Source organism: Echiichthys vipera (genome assembly GCF_963691815.1).
Source record: "Echiichthys vipera genome assembly, chromosome: 12".
NCBI lineage: Eukaryota > Metazoa > Chordata > Actinopteri > Perciformes > Trachinidae > Echiichthys > Echiichthys vipera.
Genome location: NC_139837.1, coordinates 30281548 through 30304108, shown reverse-complemented (window position 1 = coordinate 30304108; position 22561 = coordinate 30281548). Strand labels below are relative to the sequence as shown.

The window sequence follows — 22561 nt, the reverse complement described above, 5'->3', positions numbered from 1 at the left end:
AATAAACAATTTACAGAATATTTGCCAATTTAGGTTGTTAATACATATTTAACATTATTAAATAAAATGGGGAAAAGCCATACAAATCTAATAAAAAATAAAGTGCTTTGTACTCACTCAGATCAAGTGTGTTTGAATAATGCTGAGTTAGGCTTGCTAGCGTCGGGGTCGGACGGCCTCTCTTTACAGTGTCTAGCTTATCTTGAAAAGTTTTTCTCGAGAATGGCGTTGTAATTAAATCTGCGATCAAATCGTTATTTTCGCCTCCTTCAGCCATTGTGGGTTGAAAAAAATAAAACAACTTGTGGCGCTACACAAATTAGAAATGCCCTTATTTCCCGTTTATCACATTGACATGTGTGCTCAGGTCTGCTTTGCATAGCTCTGCATAGCTCTGCCTCTCTCTAGCGCATATCCAATCAAAAGACGTGCACGCGATGACGCTGTAGGCCTGCTAGCAGGCGCAGAGTGGACCTAACTTGACGCTGATTGGTTAATGCCACAGGTCCGTTATCATTGACTTTAAGCTACCATGCGCCTGCACTCTTGCTTCTGAAGGCCTAAGGGCAGATTTGGGACCCTGGCAACACATGATAGCTGAATAATGATTGGATTAAAACTCTAACATAAACGCCAGCCCCCCAGATCTTGACCCGGGGCTGGAAGCAGAGCAACCAACTTAGCTATGAAACAAAGCTATGAAATGAAGAGTATAGACTATGGGGAACAATTTAATACATATTTGTGGAAAGACTATATATTAAAAAAGTATATTCCTGATTATGTTTAGGCCAGCAGAGAAGGCCTTGCAGGCCTTGAGGGTCCACCACTGCCATCCTGTCAGTCTGTATCTGGAAGTCCCACAGAATCTTAGCTCGCTCATTCTCCACCACCTTTGGAGGAGTTTCCCATTTGGATCTTGGGGTTTCCAGTCCATACTCTGCACAGATGTTTCTGTACACTATGCCAGCCACTTGGTGGCATATATATATATATATATATATATATATATTAGTTTTTTTTTTTTTTTTTTTGTTCCTAATTTGATAGAATATCAACTGTGGCTATACCACTGCTGTACTAGCATGTTTTTTTTTTTTTAATAATCAAAGCACTTCAACAAAAACTTTTATTTTGTAAAGAAAATACAGTGATCTAAATTAGAGAACAGTAACCATTATGTCAGAAGAGAAGATTTTAACAATGTTTTCTTCTATAGGATTTAAAAAATGAATAGGAAGTGTAGAGGCCACAGCTTTGAATGACTCCAGCACATCTGCGCCCACAGGACATCACTAGCTTCTCACACTGCTTTGGTTTGATCTGCGTCCATTCTTCTTCAGTCTAAGGATTTTCAAGAGATTCTCTATGGGGTTTAGATCTGGACTCTGGGCTGGCCATTTCATTGTTTCAATATTCTTAGCTTCAAGAAAGTGCTTCACCTGTTTTACAGTGTGACAAAGGGCATTGTCTTGTATGAAAGTTGCAGCTGATTCGGAGACAATTGCAGTGAAGGTATTCACATGGTTCACATAAACATTTTCATTGACCCTGCCATGTAGTTGTACAAGAGGCCCAACTCCTGCTGCAGAGCACATACCCCAAACCATGACGTGATATTGCTTAAGTTCAATTTGTTTGTGTCTGATGGGAAACATTATGTTTTGGTGTCAGACTGGGAAATGACTGATCCCCAAAGTTTCTAAAGAAGTCAGTTAAATTTGGAGCAGGAAGTGTCCAGATCTAAACACCATAGAGAATCTCTGTAAAATCCTTGGCAACAAAGTAATGTCTAAGAAACCCACTACAGTTAATGAACTGTGAAACAGACTGTAAGAAGAGATTCTCTATCATCATAAGTAATGCTGTTATTTTTGAACGCCATTATTCCCATCACTGAACGTAACTACATTCATTGATCAGCTCCAAGTCTGTCTGAGTGTCTGTATCTCTACAAGCGTGCAGGAAAATAAAATCAATTACTCAAAACAGAAACACTGTTGATTTCTAATTGAGCAAATATGAAAACTATTTTGGAAGGGTCTAAAATAGTCAGTGATAACTAAACAATGAATATTGTGCTTATTTCATATCACACACCATGCACACCTGTAACTTAAAAAAGTTGTGGGAAAAAATGTGGTTTTGTGTTACCTCATCACGTGGTAGCGTCACTTGACGGCAGTATTGCAGGACAGGATGAGTCTTTTGAAGTACTTCATGTCTGCAGATGTCAGAGTATGGGGTCTGTAGTCAGACATGTAATTCCTGTACGCCTGGGTAGAAGGTGGAGAGGGGAGGACATGATGCAGATTACAGCATGCTGATAGAGCTGATTCTTAATTTGGTCTCAATTCTTTGAATTTATCTGATGATTTTGGTTTTGGTCCCCACTGACTGAAGTTTCTGAATCTTGTCGTCTCTCCAGTGAGACATTTTCGTTGTTGACTTTGTGTAACTCACCCTTCTTCACCATCAGAGGTTTTTTTTGCGCTACTGTTTGCCAACGCATGATATAAATGACATCAAGATGCCCCATTCAACTCTGTGAATAGACCAGATCATAATCAGCTGTATTCACACATGAGCCTACTCAGAGATTACCAGTTTTTTTTTACTAGGGAGCTGGCAGGGTAAACTCTGATTGATGTCCGCTCTGACTGAATCGAACATCTGTTTGCTGTCAGCTGTTTGGTAAACAGGCTTATGGTTATTTAACCTTATGATGGTCTTGGTTGGTAGGAAGACCTACTCATAGAAGTTGATATGTGAGCAAACTATGTCAGCCGGGGTGTTGATTCCTTAGGGCCACTAAGGGCGTGATCACACTGTCCTTTTGGCCGTGGCCAAAACCGGTTTTTCAGCTAAAGCCTAGTACCTTTAAGCCATGTGAGTGCACCCGCTCCGCGCTCAACTGCGGCCAGCGGACCGTCCACGGCCCGCTTGAAAGAGGTGGGCTTTAGCGGAGCCGTTTGCACATGTACGAGCACGAGCGTGCGCCCTACGGCAGTAGCGTTATGTCCGCCTGTTCGGACATGTAAATAGAAGGAGGGACCATGCGCTGACATTTAACAACAACAACAATGGCGGTGAAAGGTTCACGTTGGTGTGGTGCGGAGGTGGAGTGTTTACTGCAGATTTGGTCGGATGAAAATATTCAAAAACAGTCGACAAGACGCACAAAAACTCTGAGGTCTATGGAAAGATTTGTAAACAAAGCCACACACACGCGATCAATGCGTGTGACGTGTTACGGCTTGATGCCGTATGGACAGCAAGAAGCATTGGCCGGCCCTGGCAGTGTGAGTACAAACGCGGCTTGGGCGCGGGGGGGGGGACAAGTACCCTAAAGTCCGGGTCGTGGTCCGGGAGGACAGTGTGAGCAGACCCTAAGAGCGTGCTCACATTGTCCTTTTGGCCGCGGCCAAAACCGTTTTTTCTGCTAAAGTCTAGTACCTTTAAGCCATGTGAGTGCACCCGCTCCGCGCTCAACTGCGGCCAGCGGACCGTCCACGGCCCGCTTGAAAGAGGTGGACTTTAGCGGAGCCGTTTGCACACGTACGAGCACGAGTGTGCGCACGTGTACGAGCACGAGCACGAGCCCTACGGCAGTAGCGTTATGTCCGCCTGTTCGGACATGTAAATAGAAGGACGGACCATGCGTGGACATTTAACAACAACAACAATGGCGGTGAAAGGTTCACGTTGGTGTGGTGCGGAGGTGGAGTGTTTACTGCAGATTTGGTCGGATGAAAATATTCAAAAACAGTCGACAAGACGCACAAAAACTCCGAGGTCTATGGAAATATTTGTAAACAAAGCCACACACACGCGATCAATGCGTGTGACGTGTTACGGCGTGATGGCGTATGGACAGCAAGAAGCATTGGCCGGCCCTGGCAGTGTGAGTACAAACGGGGCTGGGGCGCGGGGGGGAGAGGGAGGGGGGACAAGTACCCTAAAGTCTGGGTCGTGGTCCGGGAGGACAGTGTGAGCACGCTCTAAGACACTCCCCAGTCAGTGGACTTACTGTAGTTCTGGAATGTTTAGTCCTTTTAAGCTGCTGTCTGTATGCCGAGACCATCTGTATTATGCAGTGTGAGTGTCCACTGGGAATGGAGTGGAATATAAGTTTTATGGTGGAGTAAACATGGTCCACACTTTGGCACACTTCTCCAGCTGTTTGTAGCTCAGCTGTTCATGTTATAGAATAAGTCAGATGAAATCTCCCATGACAAGAACCACTGAGTTTTGCTGAGAGTTTTCCACAGAGGAAACTGCTCCGCCAGGAGGTGTTGTGCTTCTTGGACAGGGTCTTGGGGGGGGGATGTAAACACAATGCTACCAAAAGAAAAAAAAACATTTAGAGTTTAATGACCCTTACAGCCTTTCCCTGCCATCCTGAGACTTTGTTTCCTGTTTTTGACATTTTGTGTTTTTTATCTGTTCCATCACCTGTAGGTGCATTTGCGGTCAGCAGAGCGTCTTCGAGACTTGTGCTGTGCCAACAGGGGTACTTTCATCAAGGTGGGTCAGCACCTTGGAGCTCTGGACTACCTGCTGCCTGAGGAATACACATCCACGTTGAAGGTGCTCCATAGCCGAGCTCCTCAGAGCAGCTTGGATGAGATCCGACAGGTCATTAGGGAAGACCTCGGCAAAGAGGTAAGTTAAAATAGAGTGGTTTTCTATGCATTAACATCATGGTAATGGCTCGGATTCTGTTATTCAGGTGACCACAAAACAGATTTTTAATCTTTACCTCTATAAAAAACTAAAGTGATTATCTGTCTAAATTAATCTCCACTAGCTACTATTTGAGATTAACATAATGAAGAGTTTCAGTATAGATTTTACAGTTATTGTTCTACAGAATGGTGTCACAGAAAACAAGAGAAAAGAGAGAAGGAGCTGCTAGGGCAGTCCTGGTCCTGCCCCCTGTCGGTCTATCCCTGCCTCCTACAAGATATCTAGTGCTGATTCGGGTAATAGATAAATATTGATCAGAACAATCAAAAACTAAACTGTGTAGAGACACTTCAGTCAATACTCGGGGGTTTGGTTAAATGATACAATCGTTGCATTTGTCCCTTGTATCATATCTGTTCACATGGCAAATTTCAACAGCGGTTCAAAGTTATAAACAAAGGCAATGCAGAAGCAAACTTCTTCTCATTTGTCAGAAAATCTCCTGATTACCTCTTTTTTTGTGACCTTGACCTAAAAGAACTCACATTATTGGGAACAAAAGAGGGTTTTGACCCCAGAATAGCCTGTGGTTACCACTGTAGAAACAGCAAGCAATAGGGCTGCACCAACAAAGTGGTTAGTGCACATACTTGCTTAGTTGAAGTAAGTGCAAGCAGCAAAGCAGTCTTAAATGACAACGCCTTCAGAGGAGCGCTCCAGATGCTTGATGGGATCCTTCACTAAGGCCTGGAGCACCAACAATTGTTCTCGTTAAGGGGAGGAGGCACGAATCACTGGGTGTTGCCTCCTGACCCCTAGAGGAACCACTTCACAAGAGGGTGGCAAAAGACTTTCGTCTGTCACCAAAACCCCTTGATGTAGGACGGGGTGGCTGCTGAATACACCTTAATGGTGGAATGAGACAGCGCCCTATCCATCAAACATTTCCAAAATGAAAGGTTAGAACCAACTGTACATGACAGGGGAGCTAGCTTCTCTTCCTTTCACCAGTGTTAGAACCCCAACCCTTTACCTTGTGACAGGCAGAGGTGGGTCCTGCTCTTGTCACCTGGAGGGTCTGCACAACCTGTACAGACAGTACAGCACCCCTTGTCGTGCCCCTCTCAGGAGCCAGGACTGGAGTGGTTTTCCTAGAGGGTTTAACTACCTATCAAACCATCTCCTGAGACAGAGCCCCCCAGAACTGGTGGATTTTTCAGGCCTGGGCTGATACCATTTGAGTCATTTCTGCATTTCTGCATTCAACATCTCGCCGAATAACTGATAACTGCTCCAATCTCACCCTCTCCAAAAAAGGAGAGATGACACAAAGTGGTGGAAAGGCGTAAAGCAGCTTCCTTCACCATGGTGCATGCGCAATTGCATCGACCCCCAGATATGGCTCATCTTGTGGCGCAATGAAGAAACCATAGTGGTCAGTGGGTGTCAATTGGCGAACAGATCCACGTCTGCTTTCCTGAACTGGATCCAAATCAGCTTCACCAACTCGGTGCGAAGCCTCCACTTGTCTGGTATGGGGTCCTCTTGAATGTGGAGAGCCTTCAGAGACAACAGGTGCTTGAGTAAGTTAATGTGTCGTACCTCTCTCGGAAGCTGCACACCACCTACTGCTTGCCCCGGCTTTGGTCGGCTTTGGTCATCCTCCATTCCAAAGATCGGTTCCTCCAGTCAGCTTGTCGAAGTGGCAAGACTCTGAACCGCAAATTGCTCACTGTGGTGCACATGGGTGTCTGAACGTGGTTTAAATTATTAGATTAAATTAGATGCCCTCTGCCATCAGTGTATGCATGTCTGTGTGAATGGGTAGTGTAAAAGCGCCTTGGGTGGTCAGACGATTAGAAAAGTTCTATACAAGTTTACCATTTCCCACCCCACCCCATCTGGGACGCATACGTAAAGACTATGACATTGGAGGTAACATATACCAGTGACGTTCCCTTCACAGAAAAAAATAATGTGACCTGGGAATGGGTTTAATTAGTATGAATGTCAATGAAAAGTTTTCAATATTATATGAAAATTGTTGAAAATTAAATGTATTATTTAAAAGCAGATGTAGGGCTCGGCAATATACCGGATATATTCTTTTTATCGTGGCTTGTTCTATGACTATATTGTATTCAAGTGTAGGGAATATAGTCTACACGTATTATGGCTCGAATAGATTAATCGCCGAATTAATTGTGAATTAATTTGACTCATTAAAATTTAGAATTTAATTTACCTGGAAATAGGGCACCACACCAAAATAAGACAGAATTTGGTAAAGGTTTAATACCTGTTAGCAACTTAAAGTATTTGATTATTTAAATTTTATCAGTCTCGTCTCACTGGATGTCACTCTATCTCCTTAGGGAAAGACCGACCCTTAGTTCAATTAGCGGTCATATGTCCAGTTGATTTAAAGGGAAGGGGGTTCTTCATCCTGGGAGGAGACTGTTCAAATCCTTATCTTACATTGCCAGGGTTATAAACTTCTTATCTCACACTCCCCTCCTGTGAGACTTAGCAGATCAAAAAGGGGGGTGGGGGGTGGGGGGTAAGGAATGAGAGTTCACAGAGGAGCAGTTCACATCGAGGTTCCTACGCAAGTATATATTTCATATCATCTTTTTGAGATGCTGGTGTTGTGCCGATCAGCATACGTGGACGATTCTGTTTTCTTTTCACTACTAGCTGGTCTCTCGCCAGATAAATAATATTAGGTCCAAACAGTGACTCAGTTGAGAGGGGCATGTTGAGAAGGGCGCATTGGTCCTCATCATTGATGGAAGATAGGCTAAGCCAAAGGCACTGCTGCCCCACCTGAGCAGCAAACATGGCCTGGCCACTGCCGATGGCAGGTGCTGATGAGTCATCCGGAAGAAAGCACAAGCAGGAACCTCTTTGGCTCTACTGTATTGTGTATTGACAGGGGGCCCCTACTAATTGTTACACCGTCCAATTAGCTGCCGCCAGGACCATTGTGATTGGTTTAAAGAAATACAAAAAAGCCAGAGCGTTTTTTTGCATCTCAGAATGATAAGCAGGTTTAGCCAGCAACATCTTTAGGAAAGTTAGGCAGTAATGGAAAGCATACATGAAGTTTGCTAAATATTTTTCCTCGTATATATAAAACCAGTCTTGGGAAAGTTCATTTTCTACATAAACAAGTTTAAAGTTCAGTTCACAAATTTTAAAATGAACTATTTCAGTTGTTCACAGTTCCAAAAATGAACTAGTTTTTTTTCAATATGTTGCTGCAAGCTATTATTTTTAAAAATTATTGCCACAGTATAGAACACAATATAGAACCACAGACAGTAATTATTTAAAAATGTAACACTAAAACTATGCGTCAGAATCCATCTTCATATCCAATTTTAAATCCTTATCCAACCAGGGTTTACATTAGAATTGAGGAGACAGCATTTCCCCATTGTTGCTTTAATACTTTGCTGCTGTCCACATTAGTAGCAGCTGCAGCTTTCACACCTACAGTTTATTCTCAAAACTTGCTGCTTGAATGGTCTTTTGTAATGAAGAATTTTCCATTTCAGTACATACAAAAAATGAATACTGGAATCCTGGTTCAACAACAAGTTACATGAATAGTAAAACCAGGAACCAGGCTGAGGTAGGAAATTAAGGTTGAACTTGAAATTCATTTTATGAAAGCTGGGCTTTCCACTTTACTCAAAGGCTGCAGGTCTCCATCAGTATACTGCACCACCAAGCCATCCAGCCGGGGCTGGGAGATGACAGCGGAGCTGCTACTGGATCTGTCTTGACCGTTTTTTGATTTTTGATTTTTTAAACCTGGCGCCCTATTGAACAAAGTTAAACTGAGAGAGCATGCCGTTCACAGACACGGGAATGAACACGTTCACAGTTATGTTCATCAGGCAGTAATACAGTACGTTCAGTTCACCCAAAATATGATTGAGTTCATGAACTTTTGTTCAATGAACGCGTTCAGGCACAACACTGTATCAAACCATTAGAAACCAGTGGAATCTGCTAATAAGATAAATTGAATCCCGGTCAACTCAAATAGCTCCACTGCAATTCAAAGCCACTTTCTTATTCATGTTTTTTTTAAATTAAGGTGTGTATTTAGTTGGATTTCTTCCTGTATCTGTATGGGCTATCATTACCCTTGAAAAGACGGCAATATAGCTCCTCTGTCTACAAAGAGGGCAGCAGAATGAATCAGCCCTCATCCTACTTGGAGTAGCAGGAGAAGAAGTGACACTGATGAGCAGTGCCAAGCAGCTCTGGAGTCAGGCTGGCATCATTTCCGTTTGACTTTCTTTTTTTCAACACGTGAATGCATTCTCATGACTGTTTGATATTTTCAAATACAATTTGTGAGTAGTGCCATGCTGTTTTCAGCACCATTTGTGGTGACATATGCATTCTCACTCTGCATGGATTTGGAGAGCTTAGTTCTGAGGGTAATTTCTCCTGTGTGAAACTGAAATATGTTTCCATGCCAAATATTACACTAAGTTGGTGCTGAGGAGGCAGGAGTGCATCATGGATGCCTCGGGTCTTGTCAAGGCAGGGTGGTGAGTGGAAGGACATGGAGATTCAGGAAGTGGCACTATGTTCTCATAACCAAACTGGTATTATCCACCTTGAGCCAAAAAAGTGTGTGGCTTGTGCATGAACTGTGAACTTCGCTGAGTGGTGAACGTAGAGGCGCGTTTTTTTTTCTAAAACCCGATGATTTATGTTGGCGGTTTCAGTGTATATGATCAAACAAATGTTGACGACTGCCTCTTTAAACTGAGGACTACAGTGATGTTCTGTATATTGACTAATCTGAACAAATTGTAGCCTATACTTTAATACTCTTTAGTCACTATGATTCATGCTGGAATTAATAAAATAAATGCTACAATTTTATATACAAAAATGAATCAAGATGTAATTAGTTTTTTAGGTTGTTACATAATGCTCCATATTATTACATTTTCATTTAAAAAAAGTGCAACTCCTGCATTTTGTAATAACTACTTCATTATTTAACATTTATCACAAAATGCAGAAAAATTACTATCTTCATCGTAATTTAGTCTGTTGTTGCGGGAGAATACCCAGAGTTTTTTCTGCATTATAAAGTTTGAGACGGCCGCCTCGCTGAAATATTCTGCCGCCGCGCTGGAATATTGATTGAAAATCAATGTAGTTCTCCCTTTTGCCACTGATTTTTTAAAAATGTATTTAAAATGTTTTGCAAAATGTATAAATTCCGTATAAATATTTTGGGAAATAATTTTGACAAACGCAGGCTATTATTTTTTTTATTTTAAGGCCTTATCAACACAGGTTCACAGAGGTTCCGTTGTCAACGTCAGGCAGGCTCTTGTTTGCCAAGTAAAGAGGTTTCCTGCACGTTCCATGCAGCACACATCCATGGCAGAAGCAGACTGGTAAATTTACAGTCTAATGACAGAATGAGGAGGAAATATGGCAAAGAAGCGCATTTTGGATTTGTTTGAAGAACACTAGTACCGCAACCACAACGGTAAGCAGCCGGAGTGAGGAGACTGCCCGCCGGCCTCTGCCTGCAGTTGCACCGGCAGGCCCAGCCCCAGCACACGCAACCCAGCGTAGTGTGATTGGATTACACGGGCCTTTCCAGCCAACATTCAGTTTCACATTTCCTGCACGGCGCTGTGGTAATGGAACGTTCTCATGTTCTGTGGCACCGGCTCGGTACTTGAAACTCCAGCTCAAAATGCTAGGCCCAAGCATCGCCAAGCAGCTTACTAATCTCACAAAAGACAGGGACTAAGTGTGTTACAGTCAAAGATGTAGCGCATGTGTGACCAAATATTAGTGAATCTCATTTTATATTTAAAATATTTAAAAGGCCTATGTTTTTTAAATAGGCCTATAGGCTCATGGTTTTTTTTATAAAAAAACAAAACAACCAAAAAACAATTTTTTCACAGCACCCCCCTGTCCAAAATTATTTCCAGCAGCCCTGGCGGTATGTGAAGATTGACTGAAGGAAACGTGCAAGTATCATAAACGTGAGTCGCAGATCTTATTTTCTGACATAATCTATTTTGGATCATGCGAACCAGTGCAATGCTAAACTTAAGGGTTTTGATGTCAGCCCTGGCACACTTACTGCTCACAAATAATAAGGCAGAGGCTAATGCGACAAGGGAACATAAAAACCCTTTTGGGGAAACATCGGACTCGGGGAACATAGGGATGACCCTGTTGCTGCCCTGTTAGCTTAACCGAGCATAGCCTTTTGAGCTTTGTGAATTAATTTTCTTAAACTAAATAAAGACCACACATATAAACACGAAACTGCGTTGCTAGCTTAATCCTGTTATAACTAAGATAGCTGCGGGAATTTTTTTTTTCTGTGGGCAGACTTAGCTACTTCATCCTTTATAAATATGTTGTAAAAATTAAGACTAACCATCACTTTATAAATATGTTTTACTAAACAAGACTAACCAATCACTTCAAAGGCATGTTGTCCCTACATTGTATAAAAGGATGAAAGCGGCGTTACATAGAATTGTGAGAAGGAATTGGATGTTATAGCCATGGTATTCAGGCTATATACCATGTCCAAAAACCATTCAGATTTCTTGATTTAAGCCATCCATTTTATATTATTACATAATGAAGGGAAAATGTATTACATTTTGCCATTTCATTACATAATGCGTTATTACATAATGCGTTATTACATAATGCGTTATAACATAATGCGTTATTACATAATGTGTTATTACATAGGCCTGTGAATGTTCTCATTCGTCCAGGTCATCGTTATCCTCAAAGCAATTTCAGTCAAAAACAACTGGACTGGTTGTTTGTCTAGGAAGACGTTTCACCTCTCATCCAAGAGGCTTCATCAGTTCATGTACGCATCTGACCAGGCTGGGACTGGTCCAACTAACTGGTGTGGAGATCCAGGTATTTAACCTCTCACAAGGCCGATGATGTCACTGACACCCTTTGTGCTCCAAATGCCCACGCCCGTCGTTAGAGTGACAGTCGTTGGTGGGCAGTTGGTTTCGACTTCGTTAGTGCTCTATTGAGTCTGAACGACAGTCGTTGGGGTCACCCGGGCCATGTGTGAACAGTTGTCCTTTGAGGTTAGATTGTTGAATCTCCTGGGAAGGGATGAAAGGGCGGCATTGTAAATTGGAGATAAGTGGTGTCTCAGACCCCCTCCTCTGTTTAGCGATGGTTTCTCCACTTTTACATAGATGGCTTCTTTTACTCCTCTTTCAAACCATCTGTCCTCTCTGTCCAAGATTTGGACATTGCTGTCATCAAAGGAGTGGGCTTTCTCCTTGAGGTGTAAGTGGACAGCCGAGTCCAGGCCTGAGGAGTTAGCTCTCCTGTGTTGGGCCATGCGTTTATGCAGTGGTTGTTTTGTTTCTCCAATGTAAAGATCTTTGCATTCCTCATTGCATTGGACAGCATAAACCAGGTTGCTTTTGTGGTGGTGTGGTGTTCTGTCCTTCGGATGTACTAGTCTCTGTCTGAGTGTGTTACCGGGTTTGAAATACACAGGGATGCAGTGTTTGTTGAAAATCCTCCTGAGTTTCTCCGATACCCCAGCCACATATGGGATGACTATGTTGTTTCTCCTGTTATCTTTTTCTTTCTCAACCACTTTGGTTTTCTTTCTGGAGGCAGCTGCCGTTTTAACAAAGGTCCAGCTGGGGTAGCCACAAGTTGTGAGGGCGCCTCTCAGGTGCTTGCGTTCTTCCCCTTGAGCTTGTGAGCTAGTGGGTACGTTATCAGCTCTATGCTGCAGTGTTCTGATAACGCCAAGCTTGTGTTCCAAAGGGTGGTGAGAGTCAAAAAGTAGATATTGATCCGTGTGAGTGGGTTTTCTATGTGGAGGCTCCTGTCATTCTCCATATGGACGTCACAGTCCAAGAAGGGCAAGCTGTTGTCCTTAACTTCCTCTCTGGTGAACTTGATGTTTCTGTCCACTGAGTTGATATGTTCAGTAAAAGTTTGCACCTCTTTGGATTTGATCTTATCCCATGTGTCGTCCACATATCTGAACCAATGGCTTGGGGTTACTCCTTTAAAGGAGTTCAAAGCCTTGCCCTCTACCTCCTCCATGTACAGATTTGCCACAATAGGGGATACTGGTGAACCCATGGCACAGCCGTGTTTCTGTCTGTAAAAAATGCCATTAAACTGGAAATATGTGGTATTCAGGCACAAATCCAGAAGTTGGCAAATGTGGTCTGGTTTGAGATTTGTTCGGTTTTGTAAGGAAATGTCCTGTGTGAGCCGCTCTCTTACCGTGGCCAAGGCCTCCATGGTTGGAATACAGGTGAACAAGGAAGTCACATCGTAGGACACCATGGTTTCATCTGGATCCATTTTTAGGTCTCGGACTTTGTTCACAAAGTCCATGGAGTTTTGGATGTGGCGTGGGGTGTTTCCCACCAGTGGTGCCAGAATATTGGCAACATGCTTGGCAATGTTATAAGTGACCGAGTTTATGCTGCTGACAATGGGCCTGAGCGGGGCCCCTTCTTTATGGATTTTTGGGAGTCCATATAAGCAGGGGGTTGAGTCCTGGGGGTAAAGCCTGTAATACTGTGGTTTGCTAATGACTCCTTCTTTTTGTAGTTGCTGTAGACATTCTATCACCTTCTTTTTGTAACCGCTGGTAGGGTCTCGTTTCAGAGTTTCATAAGTGTTAGAGTCACTGAGTAATGCAGAGATCTTTGCCTGATAATCAGTTGTATTGAGAACAACTGTGCATCTACCCTTGTCTGCTGGAAGGATAGTGATGCTGTGGTCTTTGCTCAGTGCCGTTACTGCTTTTCTCTCCTCAATGGTGAGGTTGGATGGGGGGACCTTAGCCTGGAACAACGCTGCTGACACTTTCAACCTTAGCTGTTCAGCCTCAGTTCCATTAAGGTGGTTGTTCTTTATAGCTGATTCCGTAGCCGTAATCAACTCCACAACGGGTACCTCTTTTGGTGTCATGGCAAAGACCTCCTTCTCTGGGTGGGAAAGATCTCTGTCCGACAAATTCTTAACCCTCTGTTTTGTGTTTCTTCCTTTGCTGGGAAGTCAGTTTTTTTGCCTCCAAGTGAGTATTTCTGTGTTTTTGCCAGTGTCCCGGGATTGCAAAATGTGAAATTTTTTGGTTTGTCTCTCTTTGCTCTTGTTGTGCTGAGATAGTTGGGCTTTCTGGGTGAAATCCACAACTCTTTCCATGATAGAGACAGGTAGGATTGATGTCAGTTTCTGGAGTGAGAAGTCCGCTTTCTCTTTAAGCCCTTCAATGGTGAAATTGACCTGCCTTATTCGCTCACCGAGGAGTTGGTTTTGAGCCTTTTCTATGATTCAATGTTATTACATAATGCGTTATTACATAATGCATTGTTCAGAGTGTCCGCACATCCTTAAAAAGTCTTAAAATGTCTTAAATTCATTAAAATGTTATATGCTGGTCTTTAATACATTACTCAAAGGTCTTATTTGTTGGGCAAGACTATTTAATGTTATATATTTCCTTTTTCTTGTGGGACTTTTCACGATGCAGATTTAGAGAGGCTACTTTCTTACGAGCTGCTAATATTCAATTCAATTCAACTCAAACTTTATTTGTCCCCGGGGGGCAATTAAGGGCACACAGAGCAGCAAATAACGACAGGTTAAAAATGTTTTTGTATAGTTGCACTATCAACAAGAATAAAGTGTAAAAGAAGAATAAGTGTCAGGATGTTAGTGTGTTAGTACAGGTAGAATAAGTGTCAGGATGTTAGTGTGTTAGTACAGGTTAGAATCCAGTCACAGAGTTAGATACGGAGAACATCGTCGGCGTGAGATGTAGAAAGACATGCGTGTATCAGATGTAAGCAGACATGTGAACGGGTGTATATGATGTAAACATGCAGTAGACTGATGAAACAGGTATAAACAGAGCTGTAGTGCAGAAAAGATGGTGGACAGTGATCGGATTCAGATGTGGTCAGACATGATACATATATGTAATGAGCAGACGTAAACAGAACTATAGTGCAGTAATAGAGTATAAATATAATATATAAATATAAGCTATGTGCAGATACTAAATAATAAAGTGATAGTGGTGCACGGCAGGAAAACAGCAGTCTAAGTATATGCTAGCTCTGTGTAACCAGATGAATACTAAAAAAATAAAGTGACCATAGTGCTATGATGGATACAATATAAGACCTGATAGACAGAATAAAGTGGAGTAGTGCATTAATACCATAAATTAAAAGTAACAGAATCAAGTAGACCAGTAAGAACATAGTCACAGAATAAGTCCGGTGTGAACATAATAACAGAATAAATAAGTAAGTGGAGTAGTGCAACAGACCGGGGTAACATAGTAAACAGAATAAGTAAGTGGAGTAGTGCAACAGACCGGAGTAAAATAGTAAGCAGAATAAATAAGTGGAGTAGTGCAACAAACCAGTAATAAACAGAATGAACAGAATAAAGTGGAGTAGTGCATCAAACCAGTAGTTCACAGCTTTGAGGACAGGAGTGGAGGTAGGTAGCCAGTGCACGTGTCCGGTAAGTGTCCAGGGGGTGAAGGTGTCCAGGGAAGGTGTCAGGGGTGGGAAGGGGGGCTGATGGTGATGGTGTCCAGGGAGGGTGTCTGAAGAGGGGAGGAGGATGGGTGATGGGAGGAATATCCGGGGTGGAGAGGGGGGTGTGGTGTCCAGGGAGGGTGTCTGGAGTGTGTGTGGGGGGTGGGGGGGGGTCCAGGGAGGGGGGGGGGGGTGAAGTGTCCGGGGGAGGGTGTCAAGAGTTGGGAGGGGGATGGTCAGAGGGGTCAGGAGTTGAGGAGCTGGACAGCCCTGGGGATGAAGGTTGCTCTTCTCCTCTGTGTCCTGCAGCAGGGACAGCCCCTTTGGTCTATATAAATGGTTATCTGCGTGCTTGCTAGCTGTTCTTTGATTATGGTGAGTGCAAATTTATTAAGAGCTGGCTGGACTACGTATGTTGGCTCACATCTGTTGCCAACAGAGACGAGGCCAGATGTGTTACAGGGTTTAAAATAGACAGCAATGCAGTGCTTGTTGAAAATCCTCCTGAGTTTCTCTGATACCCCAGCCACATATGGCATGATTATGTTATTTCTCTTGTTTTGTTTTTCTTTCTCAACCCCTTTGGTTTGCATTTCTGGAAGCAGCTACCATTTTCACAAAGGTCCAGCTGGGGTAACCACAAGTTGTGACAGCGCCTCTCCGTTACTTGCGTTCTTCCTCTTGGACCTGTGAGCTTGTGGGTATGTTATCAGCTCTTGTTTCAGAGCCAACCTTTCATGTTTACTGCACCATTTTAAGGGGTGCCGACCCAAAATGTTTTGCAATAAGCCTGAAACCGGGGTAAGGTTACTGATATGGATGTAAACACATTGAATGTCCACATCCTGGACAGAGAGGACAGATGGTTTGAAACAGAAGTAAAAGTAGGAAAACCATTGCTAAACAGAGGTCTGAGATACCACTTATCTCCAATTTACAAATCTGCCCTTTCATCCCTTCCCAGGAGATTCAACAATCTAACCTCAAAGAACAACTGTTCACAAATGGCCATCTGTGACACAGACTGTCGTTAAGACCCAATAGAGCACTAGTAGTGCACTCCAGTGAGTCTGCAGCTTATTTGTGCTTTACAATTTTTTTCAAACTTTCTGTCATTTTATTTTACGGTGTAAAAATCCCACAGTGAAGACACGCTGACTCACTGACCGTGACCATTGACCGGGACTGTCGCTGCGGGTCTGTGGGCGTGTAAGTCAGGCTGTGCACTAACAAAGTGCAAATGAACTTCCCACCAACGACTGTCACTCCAACGACTGTCGTTGGCACTTGGAGCACAAATGGTTCCAGTAACATCATCGGCCTTGTGAAAGGTTAAATACCTGGATCTCCACGATCGTAAGACCAGTCTTGTCAGTTGCGTACATGAACTGATGAAGCCTCTTGGATGAGAGTTATAACGTCTTCCTAGACAATAACTAAGTCCAGTTGCTTTTGAGTTAAATTTCTTTGGGGATGTCTGTGTGTGTCTTTCTGTAGCTGTCATGGGCTATGACAGGCAGGTCATCGACGATGCAATTTTGATGCAATTTTTTGCAATCTGGGGAAGCTGCAAACATCTTCTGCGCTCGCCTAGGAACGCTGGTGGCTTTCTCCTCGCTGTCGAAGGACTTTATAGCGTCATTGACGTAGAACTCTTGGTCTATGAATCTTCTTGCATCGCTGCCATAGTCAGCCTCCGTTTCTTTAGCGGCTTACAGTAAACATACACAGCCACGGCAGGTGAGGGACTGTTCACGAAGAGGTGAACTCATATCATGTAGTCGACAACATGGGAGGTAAGGTCATAGTTCCTATACCACAGGAAGCGAGGAAAGTCCCGGTGATTCTCCTTCATGACAAAGCAGTGGAACATGTGCTCGATGTCAGCGGTGATTGCTACTTGTTTCTTCCTGAACCTGATAACACAGAATGGGCTTTTGTTAAGGTCAGGGCCAGTGAGCAAAACATTGTTGAGCGACATTCCTCAACATTATTTATTTACTTTGCTCGTCCAGTATGGCGTACATACTCTTAGACTCCTCTCTTTGTCTGGTTGGGAAGACGCTGACATGGCAAATCTTGGCGCATACTGTGTGCAGCTCGATGAGACCTCCTGGTTGTGCACTTTGTCCTCCTCCCCGCGATCCCTGAAGTGGGAGGGACCGACTTAGATTTCCAGTTTGCTTGTCCGGGCTGAACATTCTGTACATTTTACGTCAATAGTGCAATTCTTGGCGAGATGCTCTGTTGAGGAGCAACAACGAAAACAGATGTAGTGTTCTGTCAAAAACTGTTCGCAATCTATTCATGCAGGTGGCAATTTTTGTTCGGGTCAGCTGGTTTGAACTTACGCTTGTCAGTTGCTGAAACATGTCTTGTGAACACGTACAGCCGTCTTCATGGGCCTCTCCCATTTATCCTTTCTTTCTGCTGAAGCTTGTGTGAAGAGGTTAAAGCTTGGGTCAGTGTGAGCCTTTGCTTCAGTGAGAATTAATTTTACCAACACAGAGAAAGGTGGGAAGGTGACGAAATGATCACGTTTGTATTTTGTCCCAAAGTACAGCCACTTTTCTTGAATGTTTTATGGGAGTTTCACAATGATAGCGTTTACTCCTCTGGAGGTGTCCAAGTATGACAAGCCAGCGAGATATCCATCTTCCTTGGCGGCTTGTAGCTCTGATATCAGGTCGACTAAGTCTCTGAGTTTCTGTTGATCCTTTGTTGTGATTTTAGGAAAGCTTTTCTATTTGTTGAAAAGAGCTTGTTGAACAGCCTCCGGCGAGCCATAGATGTCTGCTATTAACCCATTTATTATTTTTACCTGCTATGTTGACTCTTTTCCCAGTTGGTTAGGTCGAGTTATTCTGCCGCAGACATGTCGAGATCAGTGATAGCATTATGGAATGATGTTTTCCACGCCCAATGGTTCATTGGCTGGCCGTCGTACATAGTGAGACCTTAGGTCGCCAGGTGACTGCGGGCAAGATTCTTGGCGAGGTAACTGGTGGTTTTAGAATGGTCAAGGTTAGCTCCATAAGGCATCTCATGAACAGTTGGGTGCGTTGGGGATGGCAAACGCTGTTGTGAGTCCTGTTGTGGCGGTGCCACACTAGGCAGAGGAGCCTGGAAGGAGTGGTGGGGCATATTGGCAACAGAAGGAGCAGCTTGGATTTGGTTGGGATTGAAAGGGTGGAGTGTTGAAGGAGTAGCATTGGTTTGTTGAAGACTTGAAAGATGAAATGTTGGTGAAATGTCATCACTCCGCTTTATGATGGAAGACCTATTGCTGCATAGGCTGACCTGCGCGGACACATAGGCAGCGATCGCTGGTCTTTGACAGATTGCGGGACAGGGTTGTTCGCCTAACTGCGTACTTCAAGGCCAAGGTCTAATAAACCAGCAACAAGTGTGTTCGCTTCAGCTATGGCAACATCCTTTTCTTTTTCATTGTTTAATGCATCTTGCTTGAATGCGTGCATGTTCCACACGTTCAATTTCCCTTTTTGAATGTGCTGCCCTAGCCTGCGCTGATTCGGCTTTTGCCTTTGCCATGGCGATCGTCATGTTGATCTTTGAGCTGGACGATGAACCAGAGGAGCTGAACTACTCCATGAGTGTACAGATTGTTTATAAATATATATACATAAGGCAATAGAATGACTTTAATGATCCCAGATTGGGAAATTATTTTGTAACAGCAGTAGTGGGTCAGCAAATAAAAACTTTGTACATAACATAAATCGAATCCAATATATACATAGTGTATATATACAGTGCACAGTGTGCTATAAACAATAAACAATAATAATATATACAACAAAATACTCAAAATATACTATAACAATAATAATATATACAAAATAAAACAACAACAACAAAAAAAACAGTAGTGAGAGGGAATGTTAGGATGCAGCGTCTGTATCTGGGCAACAGCGGAGTGGATGACGTCACAGGCCAGCGCTGCATCAGCTGAAGGAGGAACGTACACACCGATAATGATGGCAGATGTGAATTCCCGTGGCAAATAATAAGGCCTCATCCCCACAGTCAACAGTTCAATGTCCGGGGTACAGAGACGTTTCTTCATGTGAACGTGTCCGGGATTACACCACCTCTCACTCACGTACAGTGCAATCCCTCCTCCTTTTTTCTTTCCGCTGCTTGTCACGTCCCTGTCCGCCCGAACAGTGCTGAAACCGGGAATCGGCATGTTGTGGTCCAGGATGTGTGAGTGAAGCCATGTCTCCGTGAAACACAACACACTGCACTCACGATATTCCCTCTGAGCCTTTATCAGTGCGGCGAGCTCGTCTTGTTCCCCAGAGACCTCACGTTTCCCATGACGATCGCCGGTACAGCCGGTCTGTGTCTCCTCCTCTTCACCCTCTGTTTCACTCCAGCTCTGCAGCCACAGCGTCTCCTCCGCAGCTCCTTCAGGACCTCAGGTCTGGCTCCGGGCAACAATACAAGTTCACACAGCGCAATCAGCTGGTCGCGTGTGTAAACAATGCGCTCAGTGATGCGCTCCTGGCCCTCCGTTGCTAGGGTTAGCAAAACCATCACAAAAACAAAAACAACACAAAAGTGCAGTGAAAGTTCAAAAAAAGAAAGGTGTTTGTCCTCTCCCAGTCTCCGGAGAAGAGTCGCCAAAAGTTGAGCAAAAACCAGAACACAAACACAACAAAAACTTTTTAAAAACTTAAAAACCCACAGTCATGGGCTATCTTTCCAATCAGTTTAAACACTCCCAAAAAACTCTGGTGTTTCGGTGATTAATCTCCATAAAGTTTACTGGGAATCTTGTGAAACTGTAATCAAAATACAACCAAAAACGTATGCATTATTAAACAGATAAACTTACAGTACAGTGCAGTCAGTACAATGCAGTAGCTAGGCAACTAGCAAGGCCTGGCTAGCATAGCGGAGTAGCTAACATGACCAATGGATTATTGAGCTAGCTCCGCTCAGCAACACAACAAGCATACAGCTGTATTTACGTATATTCACACAAACACAAAATAACTCAACGGTCTAATGATGTTAGATGTATAATACTCACAGACGTTGCCTTAGCAAATGGGGGAAATGGAGAATAATGCCTTAGCTGAGGAGCTGATAACTGCTAATGATGAATGAGTCAGCTGAACTGCATCTCTAGTGACATCTCTGGGGGCATAACAGTAGCTCAGGGGTAGAGCGGGTCGACTTCCATTCAGAAGATTCTAATCCACATGTCAAAGTGCCCTTGGGCGAGATATTGAACCATAAATTGTGAATAGGGTTTAAATGATTAGATAAGATCCGATAATGGGCAGGTTGCCTCTGAAAAATGCTATAGATTGATTTTCTTATTTAGAAACAAGGAAAGTGCATGTTAATAAACATATACATGTAAATATGTAAGATTATAGCCTGTAGCTAATTTTCCATATTTACTCCCTTGGGCAGGTTGATGTTAATAAGAAGGTAAACACATCACAACACTATCAAATCCACCTCATCTGGATCCGATCACTGTCAACTTATATCTTTTCGGCACTACAGTTCTGTTCATACCTGTTTTAACAGTCTACTGCATGTTTACATTGTTTACATCATATACACCCGTTCACATGTCTGCTTACATCTGATACACATATGTCTTTCTACATCTCATGTACCTGTTCTCACTATTATCAGAATGTGGACATGTGTGGCCTTAGCCACCTCCAAATGTGGGTTTTCACCTCCCATTGCAATGTGATCATGGTGTCATACCGTCAGTGAAAAAATCAGTCCCCCCACACCTCAGGTCTCCATTTCAACACATTATTGGCTCCTCTTGGTAAATAATTGTCCACTATGGTGGCACAGTGGGGCATTGAGCACATCAGCTTCACACTGCACAATAGTTAGAGCTCATAGAGAGCAAAATCTAGATCAAATAGAACATTGGTTAGGTACTGTAATCTCAGATTCTTTGAATGCACTATAGAAAAAGTTGGCTTATTTGGTACATGTCTCTGGTCTTGCAAGTATTATATACCCTAGATGCGTCCCTGAGAGGGGCAACTGTGCTGGGTACAGGGAAATCTTCTTGATTGCGCATGCATGCAGGGATAAACCTAATAGCGACAGTTTTTAGAGGGCTATGCCTATATTAATATAATTTGGGATTATAATACATAACTAATTTCCCTTCTGCTGAGAGGTCCAAAATCAAAATCCGAAATATTCTGATTCGTGACATGGTAATTTAGTATAATCAAAAACAGTCACAGATTAACAGCATGTTGACATGTTCTTGTTGTGATGAATAGGTGCTGTGGAAATGTACATTATACTGAAATATATTATACAGGTAAAATATTAAGTTATATTCTATTATTCATCTAGTCTATTAAAGCAGTTCTTACCTTTCTGCCATTTTTACACTTTTCTTTTGTAATCTTAAAATGCTCCAAATAAACGTATGGCACACTAAAATGTTAAAGAAATCCACCAGGTGTTAAGACTCGTCAATATTAATTTCTCATATATTTCTGAACAATCAGTCTGACCAATCATCTTATTCAGTCCAAATTGCCAAGCTCATGCTACGTTCAAGGGCCATGGTAGGTCAGAATTTTTGGACCTCTAACTAGACAAAGTGAAATCGAATACCTCAAAATGGAACATCCCACTAGCATAGATTGGTCTCCCCCTCGAATTCGCTAGTAGTAGGTTCCACTTTGAAAGGCATTCCAGTGCACTTTGCCTAGTTGGAGGTCAGAAAATTCAGACTTCCAATGGCACTTGAACGCAGCATTTCTCTCTCAACGCTTGTGTTAGGGGAGGAGGGAGTGTCAAAGGTCAGGCAGGGGGAAGAGGGTGGGACTGTGGAGGGAAGCGCTGTGACATGCAAGAAGGTAAGAATTGCTTTAATAGCAAATTAAAACAGATGAGAACAACAAATGGGGGCTTCTCACTAAATTATGATTAAGGATACTTGTAACAGTGAAAGGCCTCTCTCTAATATGAGATTGTCAGATACAAGTCTGTTTTCTCTGCAGCTGAGTCTATATTAGAGACCACTCTGAATTTGAGCATTCACAGTAGTCACAGGGCCTGTTCTCACCTGGTATTAACATTCAATCAATTGTGATCTGATCACAAGTGTTTAGCTCTCAGTACCTCTGTTCTCACCTGGCAGCAGCATGTGTCTCTACATGCGTCTTCTGTGATCATTTGTGATCCGTTTCCACTTCCCTATTCTGTATATAAATAAACATGTACATCATTTCCATTACCATATAGATAACCTG

General features: G+C 43.0%; 1 protein-coding gene across 1 annotated transcript in view; it reads left to right on the top strand.

The window, feature by feature from the left end:
• The window catches only part of adck1 (aarF domain containing kinase 1), a gene marked incomplete at its 3' end in the record, with an annotated part of 137081 nt that overhangs the window by 39493 nt on the left and 75027 nt on the right, over positions 1-22561 (top strand). Inside the window, exon 4 of the mRNA XM_083924799.1 lies at positions 4462-4665. Within this exon, the coding sequence (XP_083780925.1) occupies positions 4462-4665 (204 nt within the window). The remainder of the gene's footprint in view (positions 1-4461; positions 4666-22561) is intronic.